Source organism: Tigriopus californicus, chromosome 6 (assembly GCF_007210705.1).
Source record: "Tigriopus californicus strain San Diego chromosome 6, Tcal_SD_v2.1, whole genome shotgun sequence".
Lineage (NCBI taxonomy): Eukaryota > Metazoa > Arthropoda > Copepoda > Harpacticoida > Harpacticidae > Tigriopus > Tigriopus californicus.
The window spans coordinates 813,763-826,589 of NC_081445.1; the positions used below are offsets into that span (position 1 = coordinate 813,763).

The window sequence follows — 12,827 nt, forward strand, 5'->3', positions numbered from 1 at the left end:
CGGTTCTGGCATGTTTCTTAATTAAAAAGAAGAAAACGGCTACAACCTGCTAGATTGCCGCATTTTTGTGATATCCCAAAGTTTTACGAGAAGCTCTACTCTAAACAATGAGGCAACCTAAACTCTGCAACTTTTATAGTCTCGGACATCGAGCTCTTCAAATCCTCTTTGCAAAACAAGAAAGAAAATGCGGATTCCATTTTTACGCAAAAGTTAAGGACTCGCAAATGTTGGACACTTCAAGAGAACCTATTGAATGGGTGGCACCAAGAAAATGGTCTAATCACAAATATGGCCACGGTTGATGACATTGCCACTCTCTGAATTTAGAATCTAAGAGCGTGAACAGAAAAAATAGAAAGTCCAGCTTGGTGAAGTTACGAACCTAGGGAATAAAAAGTAGGAGTCAGGAGTTAAAGTACTGTATAGAGTTCATTGGATCGTTAGCGACGCGAAAGTCCCCAAGCGCAGCCCCTGGACCTGGGGTTGGTCACGGTTTCTGTGTAAATAGCTATCTCCATCAGTGTTAAATGAGAGCCATGGCTCAAAACTACACACGGTGGTCATATTTTCTGGTTAAGTGATTGCTCAAATGCCAAGACATCTCGATATATTTTTCTTAGTCAAAAAAGCAAAAGGAACAACTTTTGTGAAATACACATGTTTAAAAGTAGCTCAGATAAGTGTGTAAGATAACATAAAACCCATTAAAATGCATCATTAGTTATGTATTGACGTAGAATTTCATAAACTTCTATCTAGCACATGCTTAGTTATTACAACTTAAAGATTGCGTTTTACGCCTTAAAAGATCGAAAAATGGCCTGATTATGTTTCCAGTTATTTCCAAGGAATATGATTAACTTCTTCAATGACACGACAAGGAATAACGGTTCTCCATTTTCTTTCAGATTTCTTTCGAAGCTAGAGGTAGCAAAAAATGTCGCTTAAAACTTACAAAAGATGTAAAATTGCCTTTCATTTTACTTAAGTGCCAAAAGCTACACGATCCTATCATGTCCCCAACATATTTGAACGATACACGTGCCAGTTTAATTTACAAAACTGTCACTTTTTGCAATAATTAACTTCTACGCACTAGCGAGGTTTTTATTCAACGTTAATAGAATTTTGTCCAAGTTCAAGAATAAGCTTAATTAAAGTCGCGATTGACAAGTATGGCATCAAAATTGCGAAATATTTTCGTTAAGTAAGGTTTAAGCTATGTTGCAACCTATGTTGCAAGCTATGTTCGGGGTTTTCTACCTGCTTCAGAAACGTGAAATATTTCCATTTATATTATAGGCGTAGAAAAAGCTTATTATATCTCTTGGCAATTATTTACCGGAGCAATTTGTAGTCAAATTTGATGAAAATGCAATCTTTGAAAACATATTATCTTATCGTTTGCTTCATGGATTTGAATAAAATTTTAGTAGGAAACGCAACTAAAGTTACTCCCAACATCTATTGATTACGTTTTTAAAAATATTATCTCTTTGTAGTTTTTAAGTGGATTAATATTCTAATCCTAGCTAGAATCTAAGATGACTTTTTATAAAAGTTGTTCCTTTTGTTTCAATAACAAGGAAATTAGTTATTAGAAGGCTTGGCATTTTCAAAAAAACTTTATCAGTATTGTGAGTAACACGGTGTACAACCACTGTGAACCGTCAAGTTCGATTTAAAAGCGTCTGAGCAGGAGTTGATACGAACGTGGTTGGTTCCTTTTCATTTTCTTGACCAGTTTTGAATATTTTGGGATTAGATTAATCATTTAAGCTTTGTGATATTTATCTCCCCTCTCTCTCTCTTTAAGCTGTGTAAACACTATGATTTTGGAATGGACCATGAATGCATCTTCATTAACATGCATAAAGTAAAGATTGACCGTGTTAGAGGTACATTGAGCGAAGGATTGCAACACTTGTCAACTTTTTTGAAGATGTCTAGAGTCCATTGGAGACCAAATTGGTTATGCATTCTCCAGATGCACTTGAGCAATGGACTTGTAGAGGGTTATTACGGCAATCTTACATCTCGATGTCACAGGACGGTTGATCGATTAGCAGCAGGTTTGAAACGTTTGTCTTCTAGGGTCACTTTCAATCCATCTTGATATCATCATTATAACTTACATATTCGTTGCTTTGCAACAATTATTTTGTCGCATAAAGACTTTGATGGGAATTGGTTTCCTTACGGGGGTCTCAAATCCGCTATTGAAAGAACAAAACCCGTGATTGCAATTTGGTGGTCGAAAAAATTGAAATCTACGGGTACATACATCTCACGTGCAAAGGCCCTTGACTTCGGTTTGAACCTCTTTCATCTCGTGCATCATCAGCATCATCATGGGCACCAATGATATCTCCGAGAGGGCTCTTGCTCGTTTCTCTTCTTATTGACTAGAATATCCACAACGTGCAAAATCCTCTCAGTTGCCAGATCATACCTTTCGAATACATCCAAATTTGAAATAATAAATGGGCCGTGGGCCTGAATGCAATAATTGCTTTTACCTCCTCTGGTACAAGAGCTATCTGCGAAAAATCCAACCTACGCCTCCTATTGGAGTCTAAATATTGCTTTGGATCATGGCAGGAGCGATTTCCAGGCTCATTTTAGCACATGCATTCTCTTTTTTCAACGAATTTGCACGAGTGAGCCACGTTTACAATCTCGGTGGTAAACCTGCGTTAGTTGGAAGAAAAGTGACCGTGAGGTCAGACCACTGCAACCCTTGTGACAGCAGTTTTGGTCTTTGGTTAATTTTAACAAACTCACTGTGGCGTGGCACCTCAAAATCAGTCGTTTTCCAAAGTGAAGCCGCTATTACTTCGGAAGCTCGAAATTGCTTGCGTTCATTTCGACAAAATAACAGCCTTATCCAGCAATGAGGTTCTCTACTCGGCCTTAAAGATCGCCATTTAGTTTCAAATTGTGAGGGAACCTGGTTCAGGTAGGTTTTTGAGTGTTTTCACTTCTCAACATTGTTGAGCGAGGAGAAGCAAATAAGCAATCTACCTGACCCATGTTGTAATGACTGCAATTGATAACATTTGAATGCCGAGTATCGAATTTGTAACATATAACATTGTATAATATATTGTAATTGATTACATTTGGATCAATGTCATTGAGTTTTTATTCAATTAAAAATTGGAATTTTCGTACACTTTCACACATGTGCCAAGTTTTCAAGCTCTGTCTTTTAAATCCTTCCTTAATATACGAAATCTTTTGTTTCTAACCATTTTCTGTTCGTTTTTTTATATGCTCTAGACAAATCTACTCCATTAAATTCCAACGTCTTTGACGAGCCCCCGATGTTTTCTCGAAAAAAGTGTACACCATTGTCTGTGCATCCCAGATACAAACGTTAGATAACAAGAGTTCATAAAATGCCTATTCCTCTGGGGAAAATATGGAGATGGTTGTAACATAATAGCGTCAACCCAACAGTGAAATTATTTGGTACTAAAATCACTTAATTATTCCATAAAAGCCTTCGGTTAAATTGATAGCAAAAATGGCAAGACCTTTTCCAAACAGGGCCAGTAAAACATTCGTAAATGACTTATAATTGTATACAATACAAGGGCAAAAGAAAGTGTAATTTGTTGTGAACGTTTCATGACTGACTTTATTTCTGGCAAGTATGTCTATTACCGTATATAATGGCTAGTATACATAGGATGAGCACGAGCATGTGATCAACCATTACTGCACATAATTGAAGTATGATTGAAAATTATTGAATTACAATTGAAAAGAAAATAATTTTGATCATGATAAATCTCAATTCAAATCAATGTATCTTTGATTGTAATTAATTACATTTATTAAGTAATTGTCACATGTCTAGTATAGCCATAAAGTGGAGCTCTTTTGACTATGAGAGGTAAGCCGGCTTCAAATGTCCGCCCTTATGTCTTTTTCGGCAGTTTTTAGATACTAATTAAAGACATTAATATTCCTCTTCATTGTGGCTTCAATCTTTGGAATAATAGTAGCGATGCCACTTTGAGCATCCGCTCAGTTTTCCGTACTATCTATTGCATTTCAAAAGTTAGCCCTTTGAGAGTGACTACATGTATAGTTAACCCACTCACGCCCGCCGTTTCTTCTTAACATCAAAATGCGATGCTCTTACTCAGCCTAGTTGTAATGAATGGTTTAGCAGAAGAAGAAGCATGAAAATGGTGGCTCACTCTCCGTGACAACAAACCTCCCAAGATGTTAATGTTTCCAATTTTCAGACCAACGCTATTTAGTCAAAGACTGCCTAGATCTACCAAACCAAATTTGTAGGTGGATCAGATATTTCATCAATGTAAAAATAAGTCATCATTACAGACTCTACCAACTAGTGCCTTTTCTTTAGACTGCATTTCCTATCAAGTAAAAAAAAGCTTTTCTCATGACAACTGGGTGTGCAAGCCCCAATCAGCCATCACGTTGAAAAAACTCAACCTCCTTCGTTATATTTTAGGGTCATATTTTCAAAATTGGCGAACAGGCTGAAATTATTCTTTTAAAACCTCTCGATCCGGTAGGTGGATGCCTTTATCTTCATTTTAAGTTGTTTGTCTACTAATGTTGGCTTGACAATTGTTTTTTAACATCTTAACCCGAGAGCTCCTAGGTCGACATTTTCGTCACTTTACACGAAGAATCCAGCTATATGCTGGATGATCAGCTTACCCCTCTCGTCTCACCATTGAGACGACTGCCACAGTGGTTCAAAAGCCTTTTTGAATTCCAACAGAAATATCCAAGCAAATCTCGCTAGCTAATAGCCATATGCGCGACAAATTTGAGCCAGATTTCAATAAATCAATCACGTCAAAATAACTTCTTATGGTTTTTGCAAGGAAGAAGACTGTTGAGATGGATATGCGCATTTCTCTCAATACCTTGATAAGCTTTTTTGACCACCGGGGTGAGACGGGTGAGACGAGACGAGAGGAGACGACCGTGTCCAAGAATCCAGCTTATGCCTTCTCTTGCGAATCAGCTATTTAGCTTGAAGGACCTCAGTTAGGGTTCTCAACTCGAGCCAAAAAAGGTGCTGCCGAGCAATCAAAGATCAAGAACGAGTCTTGAAGCAACCCTTTGGTCGAATCCGAGAAAGGCAGGGTCACGTTTTGACACTCGGTTAAGCATTTTTGATTTTTACTTCTGGATCCTCTTTTGCTAAAGATGGGAGCCCTCACTAAGCTCCTTTAAGCTAAAAAGCTGCCTCTCCGGTTCAGTACACAGGAGTTGAAGGGTTTTTAACCTCGGTTTCTATCAATTGACTTTCAGGTCAAACTTTCATCTTGGTTCCAATCGACTTTTTTGCTACCTGTGGATTCAACAATGAAGCGGTTGCAGCTTTGCTTCAGTATTCTTCTGGTGATTATGATCATGTGCTTTGCTTTCCTCAATGTTCAAGAATCCCAATATGAACCGAGCGGAACCGAACCAAACAAAATTAATTTGGACTGGCCGGAGATCAATTACATCCCTATCAGTTCGTACTTGACTAACCAAAGTACTCATGATCTCCTCAAACCTGAATGGACGTTAGTGGGCACTGACCCGGAGACCTACAAGGGTCCAATTGTGAAAGGATGGCCTCCGGGCAAATCCCGAGACATGCGCCAAATCATGGTCAAGGACTATGTCATTGAGCAATGCTCCAATCAAGATCTGAGCGGAGTTAAGCTCTTCATTGGCGTGAAAACGGTGGCAAATCGCTTTGAAGCCCGCGATACCACCCGAGAGACTTGGGCCTCGTTCCAGCACAACCACCCGGATGTGAAGGTCATGTTTTTCTCGGGCGAAGTGGAGGATCGTCAAGTGAGGAACAGTTTGCGAACGGAAGTCCATACCCATTGTGATTTGGTAATTGTCCATGGACTGGACACCTATCAAAATGTGACCTTGAAGACCGTGTCCATATTGAGCTTTATTCATGACCACCAATTCGGTCTGAACCCGGAGTTGTCCATGATCATGGACGACGACTCGTATTTGAATCTCCACCGACTGTATTATTTGACGTCGCATAGGCTACTGGCCAAACCCGTGGATACTGCTTTGACGGGATTTGTTTACGGAGGTAAGGTCCAATCATTCAATTGATGCAATACATTGATCGTGAGTGCAAATGCTGGGATTTCTATTGCCCTTCATAGTTTGTTGTAGTTTTGTTGTCCAGCGTTTGTTCATTTGCGATCTTGTTATTATCTAGAATGATTTATATGGAAACAAGATATGTTACCCTGCAAGAAAAATCAAAGAAAATTAGATCACTTTGCACTACAATACATCAATTGATACAGTTTCTTGGCAAGGAGGGACGATAGAAGAGAGTGCAACCGAAGATATCTCATTTAAGGCATTAACTAATGAATTCATTTGTTGATTTTTCTCAAAAACTAGGTAGTATTTAACATGTACTATTGCCAAAGCAGTAAAACGATTTGTTGACTAATGTATTGAAAACATACGACATCCTTCAAATTGGAAGATTATGCTTGCTTTTGAATCTCAGACTTTGTATTTGTGGCAACGTTTTGTACACTTCTGATTATTCAGCATGTATCAATAAACTGATTTTTAATTGAGAAATTCTGCTGGAATCTAGGGTGATGAAACTTCTTACTTTCATGTTTTTCGTGAAAATGCTCTTGTCAATTTGAAAACTGTCTAAAAATCAAGGTCAACTACCCATTTGAAAAAGATGTTTAAAAGTAGACAACCAGGCAGTCTTAAAAAGATGATCTATTTTTGTCAGACGATGACATCAGTGAAGGTTTTTTTTGTTGCCTTTGAAAAACTAGAACAAAAACATGAGTTCTGACGGTCTTTTCAAAAATTTTTGCACAACAAAAAAGGTTTTAAAGGTAATAGTTTTACCATGCCCAATCTGACTAATTGTGCGTTGTATCGTCTGCAAGAACCAAGGATCTCATCCTCTCTCTCTCTCATGTTCTACCTTATGGTATTTGCACTATCTACTCTACCTACCTTGTTTCGCTTTTTTCTTCCATGTGCACTGAGTTCAATAACTTTCTCAGACAGGGTGTGCAAAATTTCGGGAATCAAACAAATCAACATAAGTCGTCCAAAAGTAAACGTAAGATGTCCAAAAGTGAATAGAGGGGGCTGTAAGTGGATCAGCAACCAATGAGTAATAGGCTAGAATTATGCATGGAATACTTAATTATCTGGAGTGGACAGCTCAAGCATTTCCGTACCATGAGAGGCTGTGGAAGGTGTGATGAAATGTTAAACCAATTGCTATGGTTTACCTAAATTCAATTAAAATTCATTTTGTCAGACGAAGATCAATTTCAGTTGAATTCAGCTAAAATGTAGCAATTGGCTTAACATTTTCATCACACCTTACCCAGCCTCTCACGGTATGGAAATGTTAAAGTTTTTCACTCCAGGTTATGAAGCAATCCATCAATTATCTAAGTGGTTTGTTTATCCAAAAGTATTCTGACACAATTCATGCTGATTATTTGAAGTACCTAAATTTGATGTAGATATTTTAAGGGAATCAATATACTATTTTCAATTGATATGGCTTTATGAATTAACTGCATTATCATTGGTTTGATTTTGTGAAATTAGAAATATATGTCACTAGTTAATTACTTTCAACCAAGTTATGGACTCATGATGCCTTTAAGTTTGTTTGAAGTGCTCAATCATGCAAAAATTATTCTCTTTCTCACTCACACCTAATGTTTGGCCTTGATGTACAACAATTGATTGTTCTAATCAAACAACATGGTGTTCTTATTTATTTCCTGAGACCAGAAGCATCTTCAAAAGTTAAAGATTTCAAGCTTAGTCGAAATTTTTCTGGCATCATTCTCGGCAATATATTTATTGGAAATATTTTGAAACACCAAGAAATTTGTACTTTTAATAACACTTTCTTTGTTAAGAAACTCTTATTCCTGGTAGGCAAGAAAATTATGACAATGACAATAGTGATTCATTTTACTTCTAGAATCATCAATGAGATAGTTTGCCCCGAAAATATCAATTTTGGTCGCAGGTTAGTAGTTTTTAAGTTACATACTTTTGAAATTTTTGGCCAGGTGTGGACAAAAGAGCCCCAGAAGGATTTTTTACGTTGGTCTCAAGTCATTACTAATTTGCAGTTTGCAGAAATCAAATGAAAGACGTGCTCATTTTGGATAGTGTTGAACTGAAAAGGACCTAAGGAATGTCATGGTAAAAATGATATGTAATTCCATTGTTGAATTTTGCAGAAATCGTTAAGGATACTGAATTTCTCCTCTTCCTTTTTTTCCATTTTGGGTAATATCAATATATAAGGGGGATATCAATTCTAGTCTGACATATCTAAAGCACCGTCCGTTCAGTAAACATATTTGACATACGTAAAATGCTTGCAAAATATGGTTGTTCTAGAGATGAGCACTTCTTTAGGTTGAACCCAACCATGCCAGGAAGGATTCTCGTCAATCCGTTTTTTTCTATGATTCAAGTTTTCAGCCGTCCAACATCAGTCTGAGCTTCACTGAGCGGGTGGTACAACATGGGCGAACAAAGAAATTTGACTTTTGCAAATAAATATTGTGAGTGAAAGGAATTTGTGTAAAGTTCCAAAATATTTTTCATGTTAGTGGTTGGCAGGAACATCCCAACACTCCTTGAAAGTGAATGAAAGGTGTTTTAACCACTACTGAGCGAAAAAGAGCCAACTACTTCACGATCCTTGAATTTCTGTGTCAATAACCTTGAATTATATTCAATTCAATAAGTGAAAACTAGAGCATAATGGCTGGAAATGATCAGCAGTAGCCTCTTTAGCAGGATAGAGGGTGAAAACCGATCCAGGGTAGGGCCTAATTTATCGTTTTTGCCCCGTTCCTTGATGAGATCAAAGCCTACCGGGGTATACGACGACAATTGGAAAGACCTCCAGTTAAATTGCGACTTTCATTGTTGGACCAACACCTCGGTACATCATTAAATTAAATGTTAAGGAATGTGTCCTAAGGAAAGTTCTGGGCCAAACAAGTACTTGCTCCAACCGTTTTCTATCAGAATCAAGGGATTGAATGTTGATTTCTAAATTTCAGGAACGTTGTTGAGGCCCCCCGTTGACTCTACAAGAAAGTTCACAGACCCTTCAATTTGTCCCACCTACATGTTTAAAGGGGATCGATTTCCCCCTTTTCTGAGTGGATCGGGATATATTCTGCCCCGAGCTGTGATTCCGTGTCTCTACGAGCAGACCAGGCGTCTCCCGTTCCTTCACATTGATGACGTGTTTCTGACGGGCTTTTGCGCGGAAGCGTGCGGTTTCATGAGAATCACGCACTCTCAATTCTCGCCCGGCCACAAGAACTTTGACGAGATCACGTGCCACCAAATTGTCCTTCATTACCAATCGGTGGAGGAGCGCCTCCGTATTTTTCAGAAGCTTTCCAAAGAGTGCTTGTAGTGATATTCAATTATGAGTTTCGAAAAAGGGCTTTGCTTTTTCTTGTCAAATTCTAGACAGAAGACATTGAACGAGGGCTTGAAGTTTTTATATACAATAAATGTTGATTCCAACAAGTGTTGATTGATTTTTCATGACTGACTGCAAACAAGAGCATTTTATTTCTTAGATTCTAGATAGGCAATTGCTTGTATTGACCAGAACCTGTCCTTAATTACTGAGGTAGAAAGAACATAATATGGTATGATCATGTAATTGAAGGAACAGAGTTTTAAGAACCAGTAGAGTACAGGGAAGAGAAAATTAGCCGAGGGGAAAAAGATGCCATAACGTATGCTAATATTATAGCTCAGACCAAAACATGTGGATCGAAATAAAGATGATTTTCCTATGAGGAATCGGAAACAACGGAGGATTGAACCTCACCCGGCCAATGAAGCCAGCCATGATATTGTTTATTTCCAAATGCCGCTGGGCAGTGTTATATCTAGTGTCAATGTAATTCTCCGTGTGTGGGGAGTGTCTAGAAGTTGCCTTTTGGAAAAAGGTCGGGGAGGAGATTCGAGCACAGGGATCTCTCTTTCTCACTAAAACAGACTGTGCTAATCACTACACCTTGTCTCCGCCCACAAAGGTTTGTTGTTGGCACCAGTATTTGAACCCACGAAACCTAGACAGAAAATTTATGCTTGGCTCACGTCACCTCTTAGACCGAGCGCTTGGCTAAACTGTTCATTTGTTGCAGAATATGGTGACCCTACAAGGGTAAGAGTGAGAGCCAAGACAGCTTGAATCTTGAACATATGAACATAATTTGCACACAAAGAAAACCTAGAAGTTGTATTTCCTTGGATGTTCTTGAATGATTAAAGGTCTAACTCTGTTTGTGAAATTCCTCACTGAGAGACTCAGATCGAGACCACTGCAAAGATTAAATTCCAATGGAAAATCATAATGTGGGAGTTTCTGAAGTCACCCCGTTTTTGCTAGTGGAGTAATTGCTTTACACTCGCCTTGGTGGGGCACTTCTTTCCATGAAAAGAAATTTATCATGGAGGTAAGATGATCAGGAAAAGCCGGATGCATGATTACAAACACTCTCAGGACACACATGTCTTGCAATTGTAAAGTTGTATGGATGCTTGAGATAAGATATATCAGTTCTTTTATTTTCAAATACTGGGAATTGCAATCCCAGCTGCGGTAAAGAAGTCCGCGAAGAAGCAAAGAATTCTATCTTGAGCTCTTTTAGTTTGGAAAGTAAGGAGCATCTGTCTTGCTTAATATTGATATTCAAAACAACGTGTTCTACTAATTATGTGACCATTTTTCTAACCATCCACTTCAATGAATAACTTGGGATTTGCATTTACAAGTATTTTGCTTGTTTTTCACTCATTTTTTCATCACCACATATTTTGATGATATATATATTCAATAGCTCTGGGAGCATTGTTATTATATTAAAATAAAAATTATAACTTACCAAATAGTTACTAGGTTGTTACAAATTACTCACTCTGATATATGGTCATTTACTGGACATTGGGGGTTGTCTTGTTGGAACAAAATGGAAAGTTGAACCGAAAAGCTCTCATAAAACGCATAGTGTGCTTGGTTAGATACACATTTTTTTTGCTTTTAACAAAAACAGTCTGCATCTTGGCGAATTTTGAATGGTTTTGCCACATAACAACACAACGTGTTGGTGCTTAAGTAAAATTCGATGAGCTATCAAGTCTTCTACATAAAGGTCTGGGCTTGAGAAACGCCGTCGTCACAATGGACGGCATTTCTTACCTAGCATTACTTTTCTGCAAAAGTAACCGTATCGGTAACGGAACGGGGTCTTCAGCTGTCTTGTTAACGTTAGATTTTTCGTTTTTGAAACGAAGTGAAAAAGTTTCTTCCTCGATTTTTGAAAAGTTCCTTCTAAAATGCAATGACTTATTTGCTATCGATGGGATCAAATAGATGGTCACTAGAGGTTTATTCTTGGGTTATCAATTTACATTTTTGGTGGCGTATGACGTTATTAGTTGCATGAGGGAAACCTGTAAGCTAGCCTTAAAATGCAAACCTGATTTTCTTCTTTTCAAACCAATTGCCTTACGTTAACATTTTTCAAACCATGAAAAGAAAGATAAAAATATGCTTGTCAAAATGATTAGTAAAAGAGAAAACGATTAAAACAAAACAGCCCTTGATCCTAGAACCATTATATCCTTTTAACTTTGTACTTTCGTATATTCGCCATTTACTTCACTTCATATTTACCAAACGTTGAAAAAATTGTAAAAGGAGGTTGTTTTGCAGGTTTAGGCCGCTTTTTCTGGAAAACTAACGGTAATGCGTTAATTTTTCTGGTTTTGGTTCAAGCCTTGTTAACGGTACTAAAATGGTATTTGGTAAATATCAGCTCCGCTCTCAAGAATTTAAAAATGTTAGCAAATGAAACGGATTTTTTTTATCAAAACGTTAGTTGTCGCTCAAAAAAAGTGTAATATATCATTTATAACTAGCCCTAGAAAAAGAAGTTAAAAACCTAACACCTAGATTTCTACTTATTTCGGCTACATTTTGGACAAACTACCTATGACGTCGTTTTCCTTTTTTTCGCATTTTCAATGCTGAAGAAAAAGCAGAAAAAAATGAAATATGGTTGTAAATATGAGCAACCCATTTGATGAGATTAAAAAAATGGTTTCATCACACGAAATTAAAAACTGATTTAATTGACAAAAAAATCCCATAACACCTAACTTCTTGTTTATTTTACAAAAATCCTTTGAATATATTTTTACCCAACTGTTTTACCGTTTTCAATGAATTTTACATTTTTTTCACCTTTTCATGACGGATTTTACTACTTTTTAAATTTTTTTTTCACCTTTCACCTTCCTTTTTTGCTGTTTTTTTTACCTTTTTTCCGAGGTCTACTTGAAACACACATGGCACATCAGGCAAAAAGTAGTGGATTTCAAAACCATTATATATGTGTTAGTTGCACCGTCACTAGAAATTTCGCATCCATTTATAGCTACTTTGCTGTTACAATTTGAATGTATAATGAATTCATATGGTTGTACTCGCAAGGACTCATCGTACCAAATACCGAAATGCAGAAAACGTCACTTTAAGAAGACAGGTGTCCAGTAGTGATGGGATCAAACAAATTTCCAAAATCAGGATCGCCAGAAAGCCAGGAAAGTCAAAGCACGGGCCTTTTCTAGCGTTTCGTAGAATATTAGGCTTGACCAAAAAGGTGACCCTGGTTTGATCGGAGAAACATCAGGGTTACTTTTTGTGAATAACTAACGGGTTTTCGATGTTCCGCTCGTGA

At 37.5% G+C, this 12,827-nt stretch overlaps 1 protein-coding gene across 2 annotated transcripts; it reads left to right on the forward strand.

The window, feature by feature from the left end:
* Positions 1 to 5,113: 5,113 nt before the first annotated feature.
* Positions 5,114 to 9,600, forward strand: LOC131881858 (beta-1,3-galactosyltransferase 1-like). 2 transcript variants are annotated; one of them, XM_059228845.1, is made up of 3 exons: positions 5,114 to 5,160; positions 5,311 to 6,109; positions 9,120 to 9,600. In XM_059228845.1, exons 2-3 carry the CDS (start codon positions 5,365 to 5,367, stop codon positions 9,482 to 9,484), a joined length of 1,110 nt encoding a protein of 369 aa, XP_059084828.1. In that variant the 5' UTR covers positions 5,114 to 5,160; positions 5,311 to 5,364; the 3' UTR covers positions 9,485 to 9,600. The 2 variants fall into 2 exon arrangements, with proteins under 2 accessions (XP_059084828.1, XP_059084827.1); XM_059228844.1 differs by lacking the exon at positions 5,114 to 5,160 and having other exon boundaries at positions 5,233 to 6,109.
* Positions 9,601 to 12,827: the final 3,227 nt, after the last annotated feature.